General features: G+C 36.9%; 1 protein-coding gene across 9 annotated transcripts in view; it reads left to right on the plus strand.

Annotated features, from left to right (window-relative positions):
• ARHGAP29 (Rho GTPase activating protein 29) overlaps positions 1-26,606 on the plus strand; it is a 49,121-nt gene that overhangs the window by 12,312 nt on the left and 10,203 nt on the right. For 7 of the 9 annotated variants that reach the window (XM_079313568.1, XM_079313569.1, XM_079313573.1 and 4 more), the window contains exons 3-13: positions 10,070-10,213; positions 17,771-17,867; positions 18,215-18,287; positions 22,088-22,148; positions 22,661-22,798; positions 23,081-23,145; positions 23,592-23,702; positions 23,811-23,891; positions 24,182-24,370; positions 24,609-24,746; positions 26,010-26,200. In XM_079313568.1, coding sequence (XP_079169694.1) covers positions 10,070-10,213; positions 17,771-17,867; positions 18,215-18,287; positions 22,088-22,148; positions 22,661-22,798; positions 23,081-23,145; positions 23,592-23,702; positions 23,811-23,891; positions 24,182-24,370; positions 24,609-24,746; positions 26,010-26,200 — 1,288 coding nt within the window. Of the gene's footprint in view, positions 1-10,069; positions 10,214-15,429; positions 15,753-17,770; positions 17,868-18,214; positions 18,288-22,087; positions 22,149-22,660; positions 22,799-23,080; positions 23,146-23,591; positions 23,703-23,810; positions 23,892-24,181; positions 24,371-24,608; positions 24,747-26,009; positions 26,201-26,606 lie in introns of those variants that run through there. The other 2 variants (XM_079313576.1, XM_079313575.1) reach the window with 2 other exon arrangements.

Genomic DNA, 26,606 nt, shown 5'->3' on the forward strand with positions numbered 1-26,606 from the left:
CAGTGCTAACAATATCTGGGGAAAAAAAGTTTACTAAAATCACTAAAGTGGAGGTGCAGAGCAGTGAAGATTTGTGGTCAGAATGGGCTGTGGTCTCAGCTCACAGTCGGTTATCCACTCCTGACAGAAGAGCAGTTGAAGGAGGCAGCTTTTTGAGGGGTAGTTCTGTGTTGAGTGAGGTGCAAATTGTTTATCTGAAAGCTTAGCACACACGGATTGTGATAGTTGAGTGGAGACAGTTTGTGAAGGGCTTTGAGAAAGTGACTATGATAAGTAGCTTTTGCCACTAGTGAAGGGGAAGCTAACTGTAGGGTTCAGACTGCAGAGTGGTCAGGTTAAATGCTTTCTGGTATTCATGTCCTTGTGTTAAGGACAAGCAAACAAATTCAGCAAGAAAGAAGAACTTCTAGTCGTAGTTGACTTCAGATGGTGACTAGACATGAGATTTTAGAGAAAGTGTCTGAGAACTTAATTTGGAAAGAAAGCCATAGATCTGGAACATGTAAGTTTTTTAGCATTGACTATCTGGAATGACTACTTCAGTGGTGCTAGGGAGAAACAGCTGAGTAAATCCAGAAACACTAAGCAAATGAATTCTGCAGTGTTTCTCACCTTTCTGTTGCAATGTATTTGTGAAAAAATATTACTCTGTTAAAAATTCATGATGAGATGTACAGTGAGTTACTGTTGTCTTTTGCTAAGGGAAGTGCCGGCATGGTTTGAATAAACTGATATGAAACTTGTTACATTGCAGTGGGGATTGATTGTGCCTGAGTCTAGTGAATGGGAAGATTTTTAAAGTGTTTCCTTTTGACCATTCATGTGGCCCTGTCACCTGCGAGTTACGAAGTCAGGCTTTAACTCTCTTGGGTGGTTTTTTCAGCAGGAACTTCAAATAATCCTTCATGTTCCGTTTTGTAGAAGACTAATGTTGCTAGCTGCTGCTTTAGGGATTTGAATACCACTTTAAGTTGATTTTAAAGTGCAACTTTTTTTTTTTTGATCGGCAAACCAGAAATGGGCTATCACATCCTACAGCAATCCATAGTTGTGTTTAAAAGAACCCTTAAAATAAATGCATAGAGTAACACACCCCTTGTTTAACACCATATTATCTCATAATCCTGGCTTTGTGTGTGTGGTCTTTTGAAAAATAGGTGGGCAGGCAGCAGTAAAAGAGCTTCTTTACTCAGTCAGTGGCTTAGGCTAAAAGTGGAAGAAGCAGGCATGTAGAACAAACAGCATTTTAGACTAAAATTAACATGAGTTAAAGGTTAAGTATTGTTTGATAATCTTTCAATGTTGGTTACCAAAGGTTATTAATTTTATATAGAATTAATAAACTAACTTTCGTACTACCCTTTCTGTGTACCAGTTTCATATGATATTATTAACTTGCTGGAGATTCTTTCATTTTGTGATTTGTTATTTTTTTTCAGAAAATTTGTGCTGTAAATGTTAAGTAACTATTACTTCATGTACTCTCAGAACTCGAACAAGTATTCAAGGAACATAGTTGCTTAGAGCATAAGAGTTCTCATTTTATTTTAACAGTGTCTTCCATTGGCAGCTGTTCAGTCTAGTGACTGTTTGACTAAGTTTTAGTGAAATATCCTTGAATAAGAAATAAGTAACTAGTCACTACTAGTGGTATGGTTGCTTTTCCCAATGGATATGATTTTTTGTGAACTGTGACTGATCAGATGTATTGCTAATGTATTCATACTAAAGAATATAGCCTTATGTCCACTTTTCAAATTTACAATTCTAACTTAAAATGTGTTTTGAAGCTGCTGAAGCATTATCCTCACCTAGCTTTATTCTTCAAAAGTGAAGTTGCAACTTTCTGCTTTTCAGTTGGCAAACCGACGAAAGGAAAATATGTAACTGCTTTCAGTGTAGGCAGAATGATAAGATTTTGATTTTTCTGATGTATTTTGCATATACAGCTGTTTTATTGACTTTTTGAAAAGATTGTTTTAAGACATCTTTATTTTTGTAACTTTAATTTCTGAAAATTAAGTTAGTCTGGGTTTTCTCTAAATATGTAGTCAAGAAGGACTTCTTATAAACGTTTTGACTTCACAGGTACAGAATTGGTCCATAATTAAAATGGGATAGGAATGTTTGCCCAGTTTAATAAAAACAAAACCCACCACAGCTCAAGGTCACATTAGAGGCTAATCAACATGGTTAGTGGTTGAAGTTAAATGGATAGATTGCTGTATTTTGGCCAATCCCTGATAGCAAATGACAAATCTAAATGGGTTGTTTGGGTATTTCTGATACATAAAAAAAGTTATCATACTGGGAAACTTAACCTGAAAGGATTAACTAATTTGTTAGTTATATGTTCTGTCCAGGGATATTTTTTCTGCAAAAATTGCAAGCTTGCATATTCACAGTGCTTATTTCAAAAAGTCAAGACAAACCTTTTACCCATAAATTTAAAAAGAGAAGGTACGTACCAGGTACTTTTTTATTTTAACCCAAATTTGTGCAACCTGACTTTAAGAACAAATTGAGTAATTTAACAGTAAATAGACAATTGTTTTTCTAAATGTTAAATGCTTTCTTGTATTACAAAAGCCATATTTGTGTGGAATAACTGAAATCAAACAGTGCTATTTTTGTTAATGTATTCAGTGAGCTTTTTGCAGGAAGTCTCAATGCATTCTCACTGAACTGGGTCAGTATACTGCTCCTCAAAAAAACCCCTTACAAACCTCAAATGTTTTTTATTTCAAACATAGGGGTTTGGGTTACTATTTTTATTACTTTATTTTTCTCATTCCTAGTCAAACTTCACATGTCCCTAGATTTTCCTCATCAGAATAATTGCTTAAGTGATTATTTTCCATAATTTATTTTTCTGCAATATAAAATAGCTAGCACATTGATTGGAGTACATGTTGCTAAAGACTATGAATTTAGTGTGGTGTGTTTTAATGAAGCCATGACGACAGGGGTTGCCATGATACTGATGAACAAAAAGGCTGGGACTGGCTATCTTGCTAATTTGGAAGCTTCAAGTACTGTGTTTCTTCACAGAGGGATGGATAGGTAGCTTCTTATTCTGCATTGTGCACAGGGTAGAAAGATGATTTCACCAGACCCTTGTACAGCTTCCAGCCTTGCTAGAGATTTTGCAGGAATAAATTCTTCCAGAAATTCTGAGTTTTTCAGTGATTTAAAATGTTTCCTTCCCTACATCTGCAGCATGTAGCCAAATAAAGGAAGAAATACAATAGCTAAGGCTCTTGCTTTCTCATCACTCCTGAACTATGAGCACCAATAAATATCTCTACCACCATTAAAGGAAAAAATTTTGTTCATTTTATATCCATATAATCAATGAAAATCATGTCTATCTTGTATGTTTACTGCCTAAAAAAATAGCTGCTTTGACAGTAGACCAGGCAGCAGGGACATAGATAACTTTGCTATGGTCAAACCACAATCAATGTAAAACATGTTTGCACTGTATGCTTGATTAATTCTTGTGGTCTTTCGAATGTGGTAGTGAATTCTGTTAAATCAGACAAATATGCCAGGCTGTTAATTGTGTTAGAATGGGGCTGACAGAGAGAGAAGGGAAAAAAAAAAAAAAAAAGATGGTTTAATCTGGGACTGTTTGCCAAACTGCAGATGTAGGAATTAGGTGATTTCCACACAGTTCATTGTTGTGTGGTTGTTTTGCCTACTCTGTGATGCTCACTGGGAAGTCTCACAGTCTGGATCAGGTTCAGACCTGAGTGCTGACAGTGTCCTAGTATGCAATATGGACATAGATGATGATAATAATGTGATTTTTAGATTAAATCTATTTTACTTTGGATCAGCTTCATTCCAATGCTGCCTTTTTTTCCCCTTGCCCTAGGTGGTGTAACTAGTGATCCTATGTAATCCTTCTGTATAATGTAATGGAAACAGGAAGGTCAAAATGAGTTTTTTTTAGTAAATAAGAGTGAAGGGTCTCTTAGCCAGGATACTGTTCTTGCATATTGAAATGTTGGTTACTCAAGGCTCTTTTTTCTGAATCCTTCCAGGATTGAAAGTAATGAGAAGCTGAATGTTTGCATTCTATAAGGTGAAACTTTATTAAAGAGTTCTGGAGCCAGGTATTGGGGAAATTGCTTCCCAACTTGTTCTCACCATGATCCTGCAAGACTATTTTGTCTGGCATGTTCTTCCTGAAAGAGGTTAAGATTTATGGAGAAGATGTGAAATGGTGCTTAAAATTGGAATTCAGATTATTATATTCAGTTGAAGGGGAGGTGAAGTACATGCACTTCTGCTGATCCCAGGAGAACAGATTTACAAAGGCTCCTCTTAAATTGAGGACTAGACCTAGTGAGGGTGATGGCTACAGTGGGCATTTAGGAGTTCTCATCAGTTGTATTTATTCTACTGGAAATGTCCAGAGTGAGTTCTCTATAGATGGTGATCCTAGTGAAGGCATAGTGTGTTTATGAAGGTAGATGGAGAAAATATTTGTGCAAAAATACAAGTTACCCTGTTTTTATAGTAAGATTTTGACAAGTGAGGTGAGTTTATGTAGATTTCCCCCCAGTCTAAAGAGGCTGGTCTGTTTATATAAACTTGTGGCTGTAGAGAGTATGCATGGCATGTTATTCACACTGGAATATTTTTTAAAACTGTTTGAATGCATGACATAACCACATCTTTCTAATTGTAAAAAGCTCCTGATGGAAAACTGAACCTTATTGCTTTGACAGTTGCATATGTATTCTGACTCAAAGAATTTTGCAGGGATGTGTTACTTTTCACTGCTACCCTTTCTTTCTTTAGTGAGACCAGCTTCCATTCTAAACAAACTCCTAGCCACAGCAAAGCAATAGTTGTATTAGTGGTTTCCCTTCTTTTGGGACTGGTGGAAATTGGGTAGTAGAGAGAGAATCTGCTGCTGTTAATAGGCCTTAATATTCTAGGTGGAGAAGCAATAAGTGGAATTGCATGTACATCTCATGTATGAGTCTGAAGAGTAGTGTAGTGGGATGAAGACTGTTAGTCTGTATTTAAACTTATCCTGGCAAACATTTGTTGACATAAACAACTTCAGAAATGTTTGGGCCAATAATAAATCAGGTCAGACAAAAGAATGCCAGCCAACTGACACAGCAGTGCCTTTCCCGACTGCCTGTATTGTGCCCAGCCCTGACTTGGCAGGGAGGATGACTGGTGCTGACAAGCTTGATGAGCAAATTTGATTTTGTTTTGTGTGAATAGAATCCATAGCTGTAAGGACATTATTGCTTAGTAACTTACTAAACAAAGGCTTCCTTTTGAGAACTGTGTAAAATTAGAAAATAAGTAGATTATGCTTTTACATTAAAGATGCGTGAGTGGTAATAAAATGTGGTGACCAAAACCATTGAGAAGTGGGATGCCAATGACAATAGTGTGGTACTGAGATGGCTTGGCAAAGAGACTTTCCAGCTGCTGTGTACTATCATTCTTGTGTATTAGACTTGTCAGCTTTGAATACATGCTTTTCCACCCTCTTGTTCTTTCTCCACTTCTCCTACAGAGTATGCTTTCATTTGGGAAGAGCTTGTTTTCAGCTCTTGTAAATGACAGCTCAACCCCCAATGAAAGATTTTCAGATAAGCTACTAAACTCTATGCAAGCCTTTTTCCCCCCCTCTTTTCAGTTTTAAGAGCTGATTTTCTCCTTTTGAGAGGTAGGGGGCTGACTCATTCCCCCAGGAGATTGCAGGATACTGGTCACCTGAGTGAGCAGCTGAACACAAGGGCCCAGAGAAAGCCTCTAAGTGTTGCAGGATCACTGACAGTCACGACTTTAGGCGTCTGTGGACTTTGCATTTCATACTATTAAGCTTGAGAGATGTTTTAAAACAATGTGGAATCCATTGGTGCAGAATTTCCTGCTGACTTCATTTGCATCAATCAATGTATACAGCAATACAAGGGACAGAAGAAAAACTGAAAGTTAATTTTTTTTTGAGTACTTTGTTTAGATTGAATTGCTGCAGGAACTCATTGGTGACACATTTCCTTGTGCATTTCTTTTGCTGTATTTACTCAACCGTTGTTTTGATCTCAACCATTTTCGGACTCCTTACCATTAAAACTGTGTTTCTGTTGATCTGGCATATTTACACTGTTCAGCTACCTGAGGTTTCTAAATCTGTCCTGAACAGGAAGTCTCTGGTTTAGTGTCTGTTTGGTCTCAGTTATTGTGAATGCAGTGCGGTGTGGTTCCTGATGACTTCTGTCCCTGCCTTTCCCCAAGTACCACTTGTTACAGACCTTTTGTCTTCTGGAAGCAGAGAAACAATGTTTCAGATATTTTGTAAACAAATGATACAGTGATGGAATACAAAGAAATCTCAGTTGGGTGTAGCCAGACTTTTGCTTTTGAGAGTACAAATAAGTAATCTCCTGCTTGAGTGCATTATTTTAGTGATAGTGTTCTCCTGGATGATATGATAAACATTTAGTTCAACTCGGTGGTTGTTTTCCACTAGTATTTCCCTTTGAAGCTTACTTCTGTTTCAGACTTGAAGAGGCTTGTGTCTGCTTCAACATCTTTCTTTCTATTTTTCCCTTCTGACTTATTTTGCCTTTCCCCTCAGATCTGTTGTTCTGGCAAGATATATTATCAAATTTTAATAGTAAGAAACTGCATTTTGGAATCAATTTTGCTTTAATTAGTCTTTGGAGGGGTGTTGTTTTCTGTCTTCACCTAACACATAAGGAACCCTTAGAGACTTTTTTGACTTACAGTGACAAGTCTGTAGTTGTGAGTTGCACTGAAGTCCCCAGAAAAAATCATGTTTGATGTATGTCTATGTTATACTCCTTCCTGAGCACTCAAACTGACAATAATCTGTAGATTGGTTGGGCTGCTTTATGGCCTTGTTTCCCTGCCCTCATTTGCTAGGGGTCCAAAAAAGTCTACTCACCATGTTACTAAAAGGATCTGGCTATAGGATATGGGTTCTGATCACATGATTAGGAGCTCTTATCTCCAGACACAAGTGAGCATCTGTCCATTAGAAGGCAGGAACACCATCATCATCTTGATCAGGCAAGAGATGCAGTTCTGGTCAAATGGTGCCCTTGTGCTGACCATCTCTAGTCCATTGACCACAGTATTCATGCCCTTCATGTGAGGGCTGCATGTATCCTGGTTAGACAGATGGCTGATGGGGATGTTTGTGGCTTATAGTCTTCAAATACCTTCATAAAAGCCCATCCATCCCAACCCTACCAATAAAAATAGTTCTGATGAAAGATTGTGAAGTATTTCTCTACCTCTGGAGGTCTGTAAGAAGAGATAAGATACAAACGCTAAGGACCACCTTCAGAGGAATTTCAAAATTTAAGTCTACACACTAGATGTATTTCTTAATAAACTAATTTGAATTACTTCTATTAATATCTTAATTTCTGAAGAAAAATGTTACTATAATTTTAAGATGTATTTTCTGTGCATCTGATCCACTCTGAGTCTGTGGGCATCAGTACAACCTCACTATTTTTCATTTTTATTGCTGCCTTTCCCTGCCTGGAACTGCCTGGTACTCCCAGCAGCATTTATTCTTGTATTTATGGTGTACAAATAATGGATTAAAGCCCGAAGGGACCATTAAAATTATTTGTTTCCATTTTAACAGCTATAGAACTTTTCTGAGTGTTAGGAGGTGGCAAGGGCTATACTGGCTTAGTCTAAAGTTGTGTCTAACCCATTGCCTGAGCTCTGATGATTGGCAAAATTGAATAGCTAGAGAAAAGTAAAAATCAGTGGTTAGTCATATGTTCTGAAGTGCTTTTGCTTAGTAGAATTCTTGAGCTGTTGTAAGTTACATTGGTTTAGTGCAATGTTTGGTAGTTCAGTGGAATAAAGTGTGGAGTAGTTGAATGAAAAGTTGGGAAGGCAGGTTCAAAAGGAGTTAATTCAGAGGCAGCAGTCATATTTTGTGTGTAGGAGCAGCTGTGGTGCAGCAATTGTGGGTGCTGGGGAACTGGATTGCTGAAAGCAGCCAGTCTGGTCTGGGCTCTAAGCAGCAGCACTCACTGCTGTGCAAGGCACAGGCCAGACCCACCAGGGCATTTATTGACTCATTAGTAACTCACAGGGAAACTTCACTTGTCCAGCTCTCCTTGGTTCCATGTAAACTTCTTGTGTCAATATTGTGTTTTGGCAATCAATTCCACAGGTCTCTTACATGAAGAACCACCTTTTCCTGTTTTAAGGCTCCTGCTTGCTCACTTTAATCATCTGAGGTGTGTTACATACATTTAAAAGACACAGAGAAGCAATTGGTTCTATCTGATATTTTCATGCCTTTTAAAATTTTCTAATCTGCTTTCATATCCCCTATAAGCAATTTCTTACGCAAGCTTGCAGCTTCCACTATGGTTGCTTTCATGGAAACTGCTTCATGCCTGGATTGCTTTCCCCATTAAGTTCTCAACTCTGAGCTATAGTATGCCTTTACATCAATATGTGTTTGCCATAAACAGCCTCTGCTACTAATGTGGATGCACTGAATCATGGTCATGTTCAATACCAGGCTTTTGACATGTTTTTGCCTTAGCTGTGCTTGAGTCAGTTAAAAATCATTGTATGTAGGTGTAAATTAAGATACAGCCACAAGTTACTTAGAACTTTCCTAATTTACAGCTGTGTAAGATGGATTTTCCTAGACTTTGTCTGTTACAGATAGTTTCCTAGTCCCTTCCAGCAGGAAAGGTGCCTGTGAATGGTAGATAGTTTTTGCCTTAGTGCACTTCCTGAGTTGAGGTTTTTTTCCTTTAACAATGTATAAGCCAATATGAATTGAAAAAAAAAAAAAAAAAAAATCTCCTGATATGTAGGGCAATAAAGCCTGAAGCACAGTGGTCCTTAGGAGACTTGCTGTTGTACCTGATATAAACACATAAAATTTGTGTGTAGCCCTCCCACCTCCACACCTGACTTCAGTGATCTGCTGTACTGATGTGTCAAGTTGTACTATGTGGATTCCTCAGAAAAATTTAGGTGCCTCTAGCCTAAATTTTATTTCTTGTCACCAGAAAAGCAGCTCTGAGTTGAAACTATTCTCTGAGCAACACTGGATCAATTTGCACTGTACTGTAATTGTCTGTATTGACCTGTTTGTTAGCATGGCCACAGACAACACAGAATTGCCCTGCTCGGTGGGGAAGTGAGTCAGCTTGTATTAGATCCTCTTTTTCTTTTTCATAAGCTAGACTTTCCTGAATTTGAAAGCTTTTTACCACAACTTGCAACGCAGCACTCTAGCGCGTGAGAAACTTTAATTCCACGCACCAGCACCTCTTCTGTAACAGAACAGATTGTGGTTTAACCTGTGCTTTGGATGCAACAGGAAGGATTTAAAAAAAGAAAAAAGACTAAGATGGGTTTGGGATTTAGAGGCAAATAGCAAGAGGCATATGCTATAAAAAGCATCACCATCTTGGAGTGGTAATTTGAGAATTTTTCTGATGTGGCCTAATTCAGTTGTTCAGCTTACCGGGACTGGCATGCTTAAAGACAGACCGCTGTAGATCTGGGTTTATATACTAAAGATACTTAAGATTTTGCTGATACTTTAATTAAAAACTATCCAACATTTGCCAAAAATTTACAAGCATACCTAAATAGTGTTGAATTTGTATCAGGTGAAGAGTTACTTAATGAATAGTCAGAATCTGCTTTTGTTGATACCTTTTTTCATATATGTAATTATCACAATGGGGATTGATGAAATGGCATGAGAAAAAGATGATAGTTTAATTTAGAAATCTTAGGATATTGGTGTAGAATTCCCACACCCCCCTTTTTCAAAAGTGCATTTGCTTGACTTTTTGTGAGATATAAGTTTGTGTAAATGATGTACAATATTGCAAGCTTACTATTAGCAGCTGCTATTATAAATATCTTTTTAACTTATTTTTTCTAAGTAGGCTCTGCTTGAATATGGCCTAGAATTCCATGCAGCTGAATACCATGCAAGTGGTTTGCAATGTGATTGGATGTTAATTCACTGTTTTAACATAGTTTCTCCTTTTTTCAGAAAATCATGATGGCCTGCATCAAGTAGTACATGAACGCCTGGGGGAGTTGCTACGTGTTTTAAAAGCAGTGATAAATAAACATCAGACTCTAAATTCAGTTGATATTCTTAGTGCTGCAGGAACAGTTATTGCAAAAGTAAAAGGTAAGAAATTACTACCTTTCATATTCATGGAAAATTGTAATTAGTGACTTGATTGACTCTGGCTTGGAGTTACAGATAAAATTCTACATATACAGAAGAAACTAGTTTCTTTTCAAGAGTAATACTTTAATACTTGTTTTTAAAAATGCCTTCCCTCAATGAAGTGTAATATTAAGTAGCTTGTTCTGTCATTGATGTGGTAAAATTCTGCTTATAAGAAGCTAAGTGCAAACCCACATTGAATTCTGAAAGCACAAGCCTTTCATTTTACGTTTTTCTTTACCTGAGTATTAGAGAATAATATCACAGAGTAATAAATCTGGAATTTATCCACTTTGAGACTTGCCAGGAATTTTTGCCTAATTCTGTGAATCTGTGGGGATGTTATTGTATTTCTATCGACTAAAGAAATCTCTGAGCAATCCAAATTTGAATAGTTGAACAGTTTTAAATTCCACACGTGGATCATAGCCATTTGTCAATAAATGTATCAATAGCAACAAGAAAAAGTGTTGCTGACAAGTTAGTACTTTCTGTGGTTACTTTGCTACTGCAGTTCTTGGCATGCCAGACAAAGTCAAATACTGAACACTCAATTGCTCCAGCCCAGAAACCTTCTCTGTGTAACCTTTGACTGCAGCTCTTCCTACTCTGGACTCTGGTCTATTACTGTGGAGCCAGATCTGAGTGGGTTTAAATCTCTACCTCTTGCCTGTGTTAAATCATGTAGGATATCTTCCTTCAGAGACATATAGTTTAGTTTTTCTTCTTTGTCTATGCCTTCCCTCTTGTTTCCTATTTATTTTAGTATGTCTGAAATGTATTGTTGATTCAATAAAGTGGGAATATCAGTTAAAATGCTAATGTGTTTAGCTTCCTGGTTCTTATATATTTTTGCCAGTTTGTTTGATCTTGGTAGGTACTAGCAGACTATTTTACATTTTCCTCCTGTTACACATAATTTCCTGTAGTTCTGTACCTGGTATTTCAAATGCTTGTGGGACAGGACTATAACTTCTGCACTTTCTTTAGAGGTTTGTACATTACAGCAGAAACAGAATATCCCTTGTGGTGCTGTTTGCTCATTGAGTTGATCATGGGAAGAGTTAAGTACACATATTCAATGGTAGTCAGTATTAGTGAACATGTTAATTGTTTAGTGAAAATAATTCTTCCACCTTTGACAAGCTGTTTCCATGCTTAAGTGCTGTGGTGAGATGACTGTGTCCTCTACTCTGCCCTAATTTCAGTGGTTACAGGACAATGTTCAGCTGTTCTTTAATTTAAGAAATGCTGAGGAAGGGTGGCCTAAGGTATGCAAGTAAATCATATCACATCAGCCTCTGCTAAATTATGTTTTCAAAAACCATTGCAATATAATCTATTCTCCCTGGATGACATAGTTTATTGATATTGTTCTTGATGTGCATATTAATCAGTCTATACTGTCTGAGTTCACAAGGTAAAGTAGTAGAATAATTTTCTTTGTCTTGCATGTAAGGCTGCTGGGTCCATAATTGTGTTGGCTTTTTGTCAGGTTTTTCTGTACACTTTAGAAGTCCATGATGACTCCAAGGTCACTTTCTACAGTTCTTGTGCTGAGCCAGTTTTCCAGATCTAGATTTATTTGTTCTCTCTCCTGCCCTTTTACTTCAGAAGTGGAGAATTAAATGCTTTGTTGAATTACATAATTAATTCCTCCAGAGTATTGCAGCCTTCTGAATTTGATGCCATACTTTTTTTCTCTTCTTGGTGCATACAATAGATGATAGCAGGTAGAACCCTGGGCAGATGCATTTTTGTTTTGTGCTTTTTCTTATATTCTTCTGTTTCTATCTGGTTTTATGATTTAGCTTAGATACACAGAAGAAATGCTTTACTGGGAGGGTAATGAGACAGTGGAATGATTTGCCCAGAGAAGTTGTGGCTGCCTCCTGCCTGGCAGTGCTCAAGGCTGGCTTGGATGGGGTTTGAGCAATCTGGTCTAGTGGAAGCTGTCCCTGCCCATGGCAGAGGGGTGGAATTACATGAGCTTTAAGATCCCTTCCAACCCCTTCTATCATCCTGTGGCTAAAGTAGACAGAAACTTGCTCTGTGGCAAATAGTCTTTCCTGTGATCCAGACTGTGAGACTTAGCCACACAAATGCAAGGAAGGGGAACTCCAGATCAGAGTAAAGATGGTCTCAGTCAGTGCTGCCTCAGTATTTATAGCCACTGATACAAACAAGTTCTTTGATATGAAGATTTTGGTAATGCCTGTCAGTGTTTGCTCTACACATACTGTATTTGTCATATCTCTGGAGATGGAAATGGGGAGATTGAAGACTTCAGGATTGACTTCAGTCCTACTTCTCTGTGAACAGCAAAGCCTACAGGCTCTCTCTCCCCAACATAATCTGTGGTAAATGTGAAGGCAGCTTGCCTTTAGCACCTGTTTGGTTTTTACAGCTGTTCTTTTTCTGAGGATCATACTGCTCCAAGTTTATATTCAAACTGAAGTGTACGACAGCTGGTGCTGAGAAAGCGGAAATAAAAATACTGCACATTGTGGTGATTGTAAGCATATCAGACCTCAGATTTGCTTACTTTGACCTGTGTGTAACACATGCATTCACAGGTTTTCAGCTGTGGTCATTTCACCAGAGGTAATGCAGCTTTTGAATAAACAGGAAGCTACAAGAATGTGAGGAGCTGGTAGAACATATCCAGTATCCTTTTTCCTCTGGCTTCCCTGTCTTTGTTAGTGTGACATTATGAAAAGTTCATGTGACTCATCTGTCTCTTGTCATTGGAGGACAAAACTATAAAAAGATATGGAAGCACTCTGTAGTTGGATTTATGTCTAGGAAGAAAATTAACCTGGCATGGAAAATTTCTGATGTTTATTTAGGAGAGGATGAAATAGAAACAAGCTGGGATTTACATGTGACTCTACTCCTGTTTTTTGAGTCTTTGCATAATATCAGAGTTCAAATCTAGTTTTTCTTTGGAACTTCATATAGAGACATAACGCTATTACAACAAACAAATATCTTTTGCTCTTCACTAAATCAGTAGCAATAACTTTGGAACTTTAGTGACTCACAAAGACTTAGTGCCTTGTGAGGTGTTCTCATAACTGAGTTGCACTGTGCTTTACCTTTAGATTAATGTGAGTTTGAATATTTTGAAGGCTAACAAAAATTAGAGTGCTTATGACCCTCTTTTAAGCTTCTTGGCTATTTTTCAGTATGTTCAATGGGAATGAGACAAATGTGTCCCTGGTCTGCTTTGGATGTTCAGTGCTTTTGCTTTTAGACAGAGTGAAAGAAAAACTAGCTGCAACATGTTATCTGACTCTTGCTACAGAGAATTGTCTTGGCAATACAGACTTGTCAGATTTGTACTATTTTGGACTGAGGTTGAGGGAAAATGGTGGTGAGAAGAGTGAGACATGGCACATTTGATTTCTCTGGTTATATCTTGGGCATGACAAGTCTCACTGGGCCTCTTTAGACTCTACTACTTATACATGCCTGCTTCATGAAAAATGTCTTTTAAATAACACCTCACTTGACCTGGAAGAATTGAAACTTACTGAAGTGTCTTGTTTGGAACCTGTTTAGACTCCTGTTTCTGTAAGTCACTTCCCATTCTGGTACAGCATTATATTTGTAGTTATTTTTCTACTCAATGCCTTTAAATAGTTGAGAGTTCCAGTGTACATGGTTTTCTTGATCCCATGCTGAATTCAAGTTTGTATTCTTTTGCTATTAGTTATACCCTTTGACTTAATCACTAGAATTAACACTGATTCCTGGTAAAGCTGAAAATTGCACTTGTCTTGTAGAAGTTTTATATTTCAGCCTAGGGTTTTTTTGTAGTAGCTCTGCATCAAGAAGAAATACCTCAAACAGGATGAAGTCATTTCAATTTTGTTGTTGTATCTGTGATGTACATTCAAAGCAAAATTTATTATGGAAGAAGTAGGAAACAGTTCCTTGAAATTGTCTTGCTGGCATCCAGCTCAAGTTGAGGAAGCTGCCAAACCTGGTAGTAAGTACAGGCTGGTGAAATTATATGGCACTAAGAACTAAAAGCAGAACAGTGGGCTTGGACAGCCTGTTGATCCTCTCCACTTATGTTCTTCTCCCCATTTATTTGGCATGCTTTTGAAGAAGAGAGGTAATAACAAGAAGCATTACAAGTCTTTGTTTTCAGAGTGGGAGTGGTCTTTTGGTCTTTGTTGGGTTTTTTGTTTACTGGGTGGTTGTTTTGTTTTTGAAATAGTTCTGAACAGTTTTTGAAAGCATATTTGTGAGTTTAAAGATAAAATTGTTGCAAAGGTACTCAGTTCCAAGAAGTCAGCTGGTTGCTTACTCCTTAGAAGTCAGCTGTTAAAGCATGGATTGAGGATGTATTCTTGTCTAAAAAAATATGTGATGCTGCCATATATATATATCTATAATGTATGAGAACTGACCTGCAAAGAGCAAATTCTGTGAGCTTGTCCAGGCTCTGCAGACTGCCTGCAGGCAGCCTTGCTGCTGTCAGCCCTGCACATGTGCATGGGCAGCAGGCTTGAAGCAGCCAGTGAACTCGTGCAGACTCCAGCATGGCTGTGTCCCGTGGGCTCTGTGTGTGTGAGTTCACTGGGAATTATCAATCTCCTTTAAAGGCCCTGGTTGCCCTTTGGTCTTGACAACTGGCAGTCTTTTCTTCATCGTTTTAGCAGCATTGCTCAAACATCCTCAGGCAATGCTTCAGTTTCTGGGATTCTCACTTCCAAAATCTTCGTGGCTGTTTTGGGTTCCCCAGCCTGGTCTGTGCTTGATTCAAAAAGGTTTTGATGGCATGACCCAAGAACTGAAACTGCAGTGTACTGCAGCATTTTTATGGGATTGCCAAACCCACCTCAGTTTGAACACAGCTTTGGAAATAGAGATCCACTGCACGCTAGGCTTGCATCTCTGGTTCTGCATTTGGATTTTAATGTATCACTGCTGTAAGATTTTTTGAAGTTCATGATTTGTCATCTGAAATATTGCTTAAAAGAGTTGTCTAGTTGTATACTTGCTTTGAAATCTGTAGAACTATAGATAGATAGCTGTCATTTCCAGACATGGCAAGATTACTATAGTTCATTGTTGTCAGTAGCTATTGTGTGCAGTCAGGATGTCCTGGGGAAAGAGAGTGCGTGGTTTAAAGTTGACGTTAAGTACATCAGCATTCCAAGGGTGGTAAGCTAGAAAAAAGCTGGTGGTATTCTACTGAATTACTAAGAGATTACACTAACCTGTTTTGGGAGAAGTGAAAAGAAGTAAAGCTGAAAAAATGAAGATTTGTTATTCCTTTTGTGATGGATCCTGAAAAGAAAGGATTTCTCTGGCATATAAAGTGTAAAGCTTAACAAAACTCTTCCTGGAACAGGAAGGCAGAGTGAAACAGACGGCATTTCTTTAGGGAAAGGCTCTCTCTGTTAATGTCTTGTTAACTAAGGGAAAGAAGTGCTCTCTCTCTGAAGACTCTGTGTCTAATGGATATATGAATTTTTCTGTGGTAAGTGCTTTGAATCCATAGACAATTTTTGCTAATTCCTTCTAATTTGGAAGCAGTTTGCATTTCATGCCAGCTCTTAAATGATTTTCCCAGTCATTAGGGACTGGTAATCAATAGATCTCATTGTGACTGTTGTTGCTTTATGATTTGGAATGCAAAGTTTAGACTTATGCACAACATTATTTCTGGAAAGTTGAGGTTTTCAACTAACCTGAATTTAAAAAAAAAGGAAATCCACTGCTATTTACAAAGTTATTTTTAAAAATATAAAAATCTGTAGAGATTTATCAAATCTCATTTCAAACAAATGTGCCAGAGGCATTTTTTTTTTGTGTAATTACGAAGTGTAGCCGAACGAAGAGGTAGGAGAAGCTGTAATTTAGTAGTGAACTGTGTCAACAGAGACTGGTAATATTGTTGTAATATGTGATAATTGTTTCTTGCTGTAGGCTTGTTACAACATTATTTTGTATCTTCAAGTAATTGTACAAATAGCCCACGAGAAGAACATGTATTTTTTTGTAATGGCTTTGTATAGAAATAGTTGTTACAAAATGTTGATCAAGTCTGTTGACATACTGTGTAATAAGGAATGGATTTATCTGTGTTACTTTACTGGTTAAAAACTTTTCCTTTCACAAAGGAAGTCTAATGGGGGAGCAGATTACTGTACTTTCTTTGTTTGTTACCCATTAGTATTTAGGCACCTGGCAGGAAGTTTGAATACTTTTAAAGATTAAAGCCTGTTAATTTGCTGAGAAAATTTCTATAGAATAGGCCATATTTAAACATTATTTTGTTTTTGCTACTTCTACAAGTCATTGTATTCCATTTGTATTTGAAGTGTAAGGATGACAAATTAACCTTGTTAGATTTTGCAAAAATTATATGGGTTAAGTACGTGTATGTTTGTCATTGCAGTCTCTCTCAAGTAAATGTGAGCATATTTGACTTACACATATAGAGAATTAAAAACATTGCATTGCTTCCTTCAAAAAAGTAAACTGGAAAAAAGTGAACTTTAAAAAAAAATTCTAATGTGAACTTGTCATTTCTCACAATGTAACTCTGGGGAAAATTTTCCTCCAGAGGATACAGCTTCAACTCAAAGGAATGTATGCAGCTTTTCTACAAAAAAATCTCCTAGTCACCATTGATTAAGGAGTTAAGTTGAAAACAGACAAAAATAGTCGTGCTTTTTGTCTTGTCCTTTCTCTCTCCCTCTTCTTGTTTAGTAGTTGTTAACAGAAACTCTGGATGAATCATTTATCTTGTCTCATTATTCCAGTTTGTCATGGAAGTGTGCTGAAGGCTGTCTTGAGTGGCTAAGTACTTGATTGCCACTTTAAACCATCTAGTTAGTCCAGCAACATTCTTCTTCCTATTTGGGACCCCCAGTAGTCATGCTGAGTTTCTTCCCCAGTTTCTAAAGGAAAAACTGAGGGGGTTTTGCCAGAGTATGGAGCTAATAATTGAAGGGTTTTGCAGTGGACATCACCTTTGGATAGCTTTCTGCTTGCCTGTACTCAAGTCAGAAATGTGTATTCTGGATTGCATTCAGTTGGGGGGCACCCCCACAAACTACTGCTCCTATTTGGAATTCTAAAATTTCTATTCAGAAAAGAAACAGCTTTTCCAATATCTGACTGCATTTGTGAGCTGATTTGTGGTGCTGCTGCTGCTCTGTGATTTGACTCTGGTTGGTAAATTACTGTTTTTGTTGTCCAAGCAATACCAACATTTCCACACAAAGCTGCTCCTTAAGTGGGAAGATACAGGAAGTACAGGAGTAATCTGATTTCATTGTGGGAAACATCTGGATTGTGTTATTTTTTTCCTTTACTGCTTGCTTTCTTACTAATCTTCTTTTAAAACTATGTTTTTTCAATTATTCAGAAAAGCATAATGTTGCAAGTTCTGTAGGAAACTCTGTGTATAAATTTTGTCTCTATGCCTGGTAAACTTGCTTAATTGACCCCACCTCTTACCCTTTGGTGTTTTGTTGTTTTTTTTGTCAGCGGTGAACTTCAAAGAAGTTAATGAAGAGAACAAGAGAGAACTCTTCAGTGAAATATTTTCTTCCATTGAAACATTGGCATTCACCTTTGGAAACGTGTAAGTTGGAATACAGAAGGAGTTTTTAAAGAACTCAATGGAGCTGAATCAAATTAAGACACAACAATAACAAAAGCTTTAGTTTTCTTTTGGACAACTATTTTCTGATAAAACAATTTAAATTAGCTACGTCTAGAACAATTTTATGGTTTTGGGTTATTGTCAGTTTGGTTTTTTTCTTAAGGAAATCTAGGATGGTACAGAAACTGCAGAGAATATAAGATGACTACTAAACATGGTTTGCAGATCTTTTAAAGTAACACTATATGAATTCTTAAATTCAGTGATACAGAATTGCTTGGTGAGGTAAAGTAATGAAGTAACACAATCCTTTGTTTTTCTGGCAGTGTTTCAGACTTCCTTATGGGAGATGTAGACAATGGCTCGTCACTGGGGCTTCCTGTATCTCGGAGAAGTCGGGTAGGCTGAACACGTTCTCTTGCAGTGTAAAATGATATCTGTTAAAGGAGACTTCAGTTTCACTGAAACTCTGCATCTTGGGGCTGGGACACTTGGGTTTTAAAATAAAATTAATCCCTGGGAAAATGTGTATTCAAGGTTTCAAATATTTGAATGTATTCTCAATTCTGAATGATAGTGATGACTTCACAAGGCTACCTGCTGTCACTGTTTTTGAGATTTTTTTTAATGGGTTAAGTGAAAATAAATGGGAAAAAGTAAGATACTTGATTGGTAGCTCACTGAAGTAGTTAGACTATTACCTATTAAACCTGGAAACCAAAGGGTTAATGACTTCATTTTGTTTTTTAAAGACTCATATTCATGACAAAATGACCTTTTCTTCTTTCTGACCCTACTTTGTGCTGTAACTGTTCTAGCAACAATTCATTAAAAGAACCGTCAACTTACAGATAGTCAAAGAAAAACACTAACTTTTTAAACTTTCCTTTAAACACACTGAATGTATGATTAAAAAATGCTCAGTACCAAATTCTATTTTGAATTTTTGTGTATTGAGAAGCAGACTTTGAGGTAAATCAAATAAATTTAAGGCTTACATGCAAGGAAGATACAATTAATAATTAGCCTGTAATATAAGTTGCAGTATTGTTAAAAATGTTAGATTGTGCTCTTTTTTCAAAGGCCATGTTGAAACACTTAAGACTTGGCATTTCTTCACACAGGCTTGTGTGCAGCAAGCCATGCAGCCACAGCTGAGTAGTCTTTTCAAACTTTCACTATGTTTGATAATCCATTTTTCTCCCATGTGTGTTATCACACAAATTCTACTTCTGTAACTGCTACTAAACTTATCTTCATAAACAATATGGAGAGAAAGTAGGCTACTCAGAGAACTGGCTCCAACAAAGTTCAGTGTAGGTTACTGATAAAAAGTATAAAATAAAATAGCATAGAACCCAGCATTTAATGTAAATTAAATGAGATTATTTGATTATATTTCATCTAATTGGTTCACCAGCAGAAGGAAGATGCTCAATTTGCCAACATTTTCATCTTGAAATGGTTTTGCATTGCAAAAATATGTGCTTGTGGAAAGAAATGGTCTTATATATTGTATTGGGAAGTGAATGATTGTTCAAAAGATCACTCTTGTGAACACGGGGGTGAGGAGCAGGCTAATGGCAAACTTTAAAATAGTGAAGTGAAGAAGGAACTCCATTCTAGATGCTTCAGAAGTCACCAGCTTATGTTTAAAACCTTGCTTTTAAAGTATCTCATGCTTTTCCTAATGTGAAAGTGAACAATCACAAATTTTGGAGTAAGTAGGGTAACAGTTCAGTGTCCTAGAAATCTGTCTCAAGTGCATTTTCATTTAGGCAAATAAATGCACATTTAACAGGTGAATCATTTCACTTTGATTTACAATTCAGAGAGAAATTTGGAGGCCAACTAGAAACTGAGCGTTAAGAGGAATTAAATGCAAAATATTTAATAGCTGTTTAATTTTTTTCTGTAGTTGTGTGTGTTCAGTGATCATAGCAGCTATAGCTGTATTTTAAAGAGAGAGTAACATTTTGGTGGAATTTAACATGTAAATACTTTGAGGGTTGATTAAGGAGAAATATTTTAATTGCCTCTTTAGTTAGGGACCTCCCTAATTAATCTGATGAGGATGGCTCCAAGGAGGGGGTGGGCAGTGCTGATCTTGCTTCTCTTGACTGCAGGGGAGTTTACATTCTTTACTTGAGGCATTCCACTTGGAAGCTAAAGTTGAATGATATGTATAGCCCCTCTTAGCAAATGTAATTGTTCTCATTTTAGCTCTTGTAGTTCAACCAGATGTACAAGGTGGAAGCAAAGATATTTTTTAATTAAAGACAAAAGCACTTTAGCATATACTGGAAGAGACCAGACAGACATGTCTGACCTTTCATTACTCAACAAGCTGTTTGAATGCTATTTGGTGCTGTGCAGATCTGAGAGCATAATAAAGAAGAAGGATAAAATTTTAAGTTGTGAATAGATTTGCTTGTGTTGGAGTGAGAGTCTTGGGTAATGAGGGGGAAAAAAGGCAGAAGAGACTAGTTGAAGTTGGGAACTAAAGTCAGGCTTTTAATTTTTGCTGGGACTACTGGGATGAGTCATTGGGTTGCTTGAGGGGGGCAAATTGTATGGATCACATTCTGATAATAAATTGTATGACATAGATAAAAGCATTTGCTCATGCTACCTTCTAAAATCTGATGTTACATATTTGCAGTGGATGAATGTGAAAGAATGAGGGACCTTTGAGCTGCCTTAACTAGTGTGCCTGGGTTACTGGAAAGGAGTGAACAATTTTCAGCACTGAAATGATTTAGGTCTTATAGAAATGGGAAATAATTTTTAGGACCAGAACTTAAAACTGTATCAAGTTAATATAAAATATGGAGGTTTTCTAATTACTATTTTTTCTCTCCTAACAACTGTTAAATCTACTTGAAGACAGTAATATTTTATATAAAATCTGAACTAAATCTAGGAATGTTCAAGCTTTCTCTGCAACCAGATGTTGACCCTTTTCTAAGTTCAGTTTTTAGGGGTTTTTGCCAGTTTAGTTGGGGACAGCTTCAGATAAATTTCCCACCTGTTCTGGAAAAGCCCTTCCATTTTGTTGAAACTCTCTTGTATTAGACAGCCACTGTAATAGTATTTCATTCTCTTAGGAATTAAGCAGGTCTTTAGGCTGTAGTTTGATTCTGTTTGATGTCATTGATGATTAATGCCTTGCATGTTTTGGTTTATGGAAAAGCTGCTTTTGCTGTGAAGTAAACAATGATTCTTGAGAGATTTTTGTGTCATTTATGATCAGTTTTTAAATACATTTTAAAAAACCCCAACAAACCCAAACTACTTTTATCATTGGTAACTGCGCTGCGTTTTAGTGAATATCTGAAGATAAACTGGTGCCAAAGTGTAAATGAAAACAAGCTGTTCTTGAAAAGCTTAAGGGCACTTTGCAGCTATTCCTTAGCCTTTGTTTTCTGTCTGCTTTGTGCTTCTAAGTTTTCAAAAGTATTTTACCCATTCAAAATTATGTAGGGTTTGATGCCCGTTTTTGTTTTGCTTTGGCTGTTAAGGGGGTAGTTGTTATAAAGTAAACTTTGTTTTCATTTAAATTTATTGAGCTATCAGATCTATAGCAAAATCTTACAAGTAATTCAACTTACACAATTAAAGGGGTTGCAAAATGCAATGAGGACAAAAGTAGGGATGACATGATGTGCTAAATTCCTTTTATTATTGGATTATATTCTGTCAGGTTGTACTGATTGTCAGGGCTTCATTAGCAAGTGTTACTAGTCAGCTGTTGTGCCTACAGTGCACCACCTGCAAGTAATTTACAAAAAATCTTAACTTTATTCCCTTGAGGAAGAAATACAGGACTGTAATGGCTTGTAGAATGGTGTCTGTTTTATGTATCTGGCATTAGGTCTGTGTGAAAAGGCTTTTAAAGGATAGGTAGGGATTTAAGAAAAGCTGGAGCTCACTTAATTGTTTAACAAATCTGGTTGATATTTAACTCTTTCATCACAGGCTTTTAAGATTGTTGATTTAAAGGTATATAATGATTCCTTGCTGATTATTCTTTCACATTTGACAGCAGTCAGAGTTTAAAAGATGTTGTTCCTTAGATGGTGCAGTTTGCTATATCTGAAGAAAAAATAAAAGGCAGATAATGCCATTTATGTTGTTAGCTTTCAGTTCCAGTGAGAGGTTTTCTTTGCTAACCTAATGTTTTGTTTCCTGTACACCAGTCTTTTGAGAATCTTTCTGTGGAGTCTGGGGGTTCACTGCATGAAAGGGATGATATTCAAGGTAAGTCATTCATTTAACACCGTTAGACACAATTTTGTGATCTGTGGGGTTTTTTTCTTCTAAAAATGCTCTAAGTAAATTGCTCAGTCACTTTTTTACACCTCTGCTGCCTGCAATTTCACTGTGAAAAAGAAAAGGTATTGCTAAGATTTCATTCTTTTGCAAATAACCAACACAGAATGCTTTTTTTTGGGGGGGGTGGGGGGGGCAGGGGATGGTGGGGGGAGAAGTAAGGCCTGAAGCCCCTTCTGTGTGTTGTTATATGATTGATGTTTTGTTGGGTCACTTCCTTGAAGAAAGTTATGCTGACCATATGACTACTCCAGATAAAATACTATGACCCTTTAATTTCTTCTAAAACCTATGTCAGTCCTGTTTAGAGTCAACCAGCATTAAAGACCAACTCAAGATCAGAGCTGCTTAAGCATTCACAGTTGGCTAATACTGGCTTTGCTCTCAGTGTGTGGTCATGTCTAAAAACCACTTCTTTGTGTTGGATGCTTTATTTGCAGGACATCTTCGAGCAGAGGAGGTTGATAGCATGCTCCTAAGAAATGACAGTGGAATTGAGTCGGCTCTGTCCTATGCTAAAGCATGGTCAAAATATACCAAGGATGTAGTCGCATGGGTAGAAAAAAAGCTTAGCTTGGGTGAGTGGCTCTTTCTGGCATTTAATCAGCTTTGTCATGATGAAATTAAATCTGTTGTCAGGCCTCTGTGCTGCAGACTGTCAATAATGTGATTTCTAAATTAGTAGCTGTTCTGCTGAAGTGGACAGCAATCGTGCATTTCCTATAATTAAAGGCCTGTAACAAAGTGAAAGTGGTCCCCTCTGTAGTCTGTTTGTTAAAGGAAGACTGCAAAAAGCACTGAGCATGTGTTATAACTGTTGTGTTATAATGTAAACAGTAACTATGAAATTTTTTTAACAGAAGTGGAGTGTGCTAAAAACTTAGCAAAAATGGCAGAAACTGCTAAAGCTGTTGTTGGACACCAGGTGAGTATACCATAGGGGCTTTATCTTAAAATTTTATTGAATAGCTAGCCCAGGAGTAAAACTCTGTTTAGGAGTAGATTTTTAAGCTGATACAGAATTGGTTTATACAATAAAGCAGTGGTTAAAAGATCTTAGTTTTACATCTTTCCATTTGTTACAGAAATTTGTATATATAATACTATTTTTGTTGAATATGCAGATCTACAGTATTCTTTTTTTCTGAGTAATATTTTGTATGCTTTGTGATTTGGACTTGACTTTTTTCTGAATAAAATGAATCACAAATGAGAAATTAGTAATTTTCTGTGTTCATATCTGACATTCATACTATTTTAGTAAATAATTTACTAAATTTAATTGAAAATCTAGTTCAGTTATATAGATATTCAGAATGTCATTGCACCTTTGTCTTACCTAGAACATCAATATGTTTTGTGTAATTTTAGGATTATATGCCATTCCAGTCAATATTCATTAATGCTTTTCAAAATGATATCGAGAACAGTCAACTTTGGCAACAAACAGCTGCTGCTCTCCAGTCTAACAAATTTGTGCAGGTATGCTTAAAGCAAAAGACAAAAGTATGTATAATTTTATAGAATATTTGAAAAAACAACTCCCAGCCTATATGCCTTTAATGTACTCCATTAATATTTCCTATCTAGCCTCTTCTGGGAAGGAAAAATGAGTTGGATAGACAAAGGAAAGATATCAAGGAACTTTGGCAGCGAGAGCAGAAAAAAATGGTTGGTAATTCTTTCATATCTAACAATTCAGTCTAGAATTCTTCAAAATGATGAAACTTTCAAACTGCCTGTTATGTACTTACTTTCACACATAGTCCCTAGGGCTTAGTGAAAGCATATGTAACTGTCCATTTCATGGCAATCTGGCATTTGTAAGAGGTTATCTTTCAATGATTGTGTACTTGATACTGCAGGATACAGACCTGTGCATAAGTCTCTTTAAATGTCACATTAAATAACTAAAATCATGTTGTTTATTCTTCTGCTTTTTCTTTTGCTGCATTCTGCAGCAAGAGCTAGAAGCTGCTCTCAGAAAAGCCAAGTTGCTGTATACACAGCGTCAAGATGAGTATGAAAAGGCAAAATCCTGTGCTGCTCGTGCTGAGGAGGAACATCTTAGCTCAAGTGGAAGCTTTGTGAAAGATTTCAGCAAGCAGCTGGAAAAAAAACGAAGGCTGGAAGAAGAAGCTCTTCAAAAGGTAAAGAGGTTTTGTTCCTTCCTTTCAAAGTTAAGTCCATACTGGTTTTATGCACGCTCTCCCAAGGAGAGTATTTGACTAAGCTGAGTTTGCATTTTTAATTTTAAGCATGCTATGCTCCTTTGGGTTTTTATCTTAAAATGGAATCTCAAATACAAGCATATTGAGTGGAGTTTTTTCTTGCTTCTAGTATCAAGGCTTGTAGTGCATCAACTCTTTATACTTGTGTTTTCTTTAGGCTGAAGAAGCCAATGAACACTATAAAGCAAGCATGGCAGAGGTTGAAGAAAAGAGAAATTATTTGGAAAGCTTTAAAAGTGATGTTTTAACACAGCTTCGGGAGCTTATTTACCAGTGTGATCTTACTCTTAAAGCTGTAAGCATGGTTTTTAAAATACTTTTTGTACTGATATTTATATGTTATTAAAACTGAGAGAAGGTCCCATAAGCCCCCTTTTAAATAGAAAGGTTTCAAAGGACAGATGTCAAGCCATCAGAAAAAGAAGGAAAACTTCTAATCTGGTAGGAGTTTTTAAAAGAAAATGTGGGGGGATGGGTCTTGAACTCTTTCATGAGGGTCTTTCATGAGCTATTGCCTTGTAAGAACCCTGACTACACAATCCTTATAAAACATCTTTTCAAAATTCTGTTGGCAGTTGTGTTCCTCTGCTGCTTAAAAGTACAGGTTTCTTTGCTTTGATTAGTGCATTAGCAAAGACATTTGGATCAAGCCCAGAATGGATATTAACACTCTTCAGCCTTGATGACAGTCTGTTACTGCAGGATCCATTGTGACTAGTAGAATGTACTAATTTATTGGTGTAACAGGGAAATGATGGTCAAACTGCATATAACATACACAGTTTTAAAAAAAAGCTTGAAGAATGTGAGAACCCATTATGCCAAGAGATGTATGGAGTTTTTTGTTTACTTAGATGAGACAATGAAAATTTAATGCTGGGGCAGAGAGGGAATATAAAACCTCAAACTTAACTCTCTCCATAAGCAACCCTAAAACCAACCCATAAGAACAGTAGAAAGTATAGACAGACTCGTCAGTTCAAGTATATTTAAATTGCTACTTTGCAACCCAAAAGCTGATGAAGCAGCTATACAGTGGTCCCATTTTCTGGTCTCTGGCATGTGATAAAATCTTTTAGAAGTGTTAAGTAATTTAATGAAGAAAGTGTTCAGTTAATCCATCTGCCAGGGCAGAGTTTTGTCCATTTCATGTCTCAAGACAATACGGAGCTCACCTGGGTTTGGAATTCCAACTACTTCTTCACTGTAGTGATGACTACTGTTTACTCTAGAGCATGAAAAAAAGCTTTTTTGATAGCAAAAGCCCTTGCTGTTTATCTTGATCAACCCAAAGTGAGAAGCAATTGGAATTGCCTTTGCTAGTTGGAGGATTCAGTAACCCAGAGAGGAGAGAAATACTCATATCTCTATTACAGATGAAGCTTGTGCGAGTCTCCTGAAAGTTTAATGTGAAAATTAACATTTCTATTTTCTATAAATTTTCTAGTCTTATTGTTCAAATAATCTTCTGTTAGGGTATTAATTTGGGTTGAACAAAGTGTAAGTGAAATATTTAGTAAATGATCTACAAATAATGAAAGTCCTTTCCTCCCAACAGGCAACAGTTAACTTGTTCCAGCTGCAGCATGCTCAGGTTGTATCCCTGCCAGTTAACTGCCAGTCCCTCTGTGAGAGTGCCAAACTCTATGACCCTGGTCAGCAGTATTCAGAGTTTGTGAAAAATTTGCCAAAGGATGGTATTCCTGTTGAATCAGGCTGTTTTGAAACCCAGAGCTCCCAGGTTGATGGGTAAGTGCCAAAGTACAGGTGGCAACTGCTTGGTTTAGAATGCAACACTTAGGCACATGTATTAAATAATATTTTTGGAGGAACTAAAGGAATTCTGGTGTTTTACCATGCTTTACTATTCTCTTTGTCTCATCTTTTAGATAGTAGGTTATGTATAATGTTGACATTAAAATCTACCTCTGAATTTTAAATCAGAATGTCATTTCATGCAATAATACTTGCTAAAACATTGACAGTTGTGCAAGACTTGATTTGTTGACTTGGTAGTGTTGTGTAGCAGTAGTACTTGATAATCAGTTTAGAAAGTCTGAAGAGGTGGTTTTCCTCTTCTACAGGCCTTTCTGCTGCATACAGTAGCTTCTTTCATACTGTTTATATTTGGCAACTTTTTTGGCAGGAAGTATTT

Source organism: Erithacus rubecula, assembly GCF_903797595.1.
Source record: "Erithacus rubecula genome assembly, chromosome: 10".
In the NCBI taxonomy this organism is placed as follows: domain Eukaryota; kingdom Metazoa; phylum Chordata; class Aves; order Passeriformes; family Muscicapidae; genus Erithacus; species Erithacus rubecula.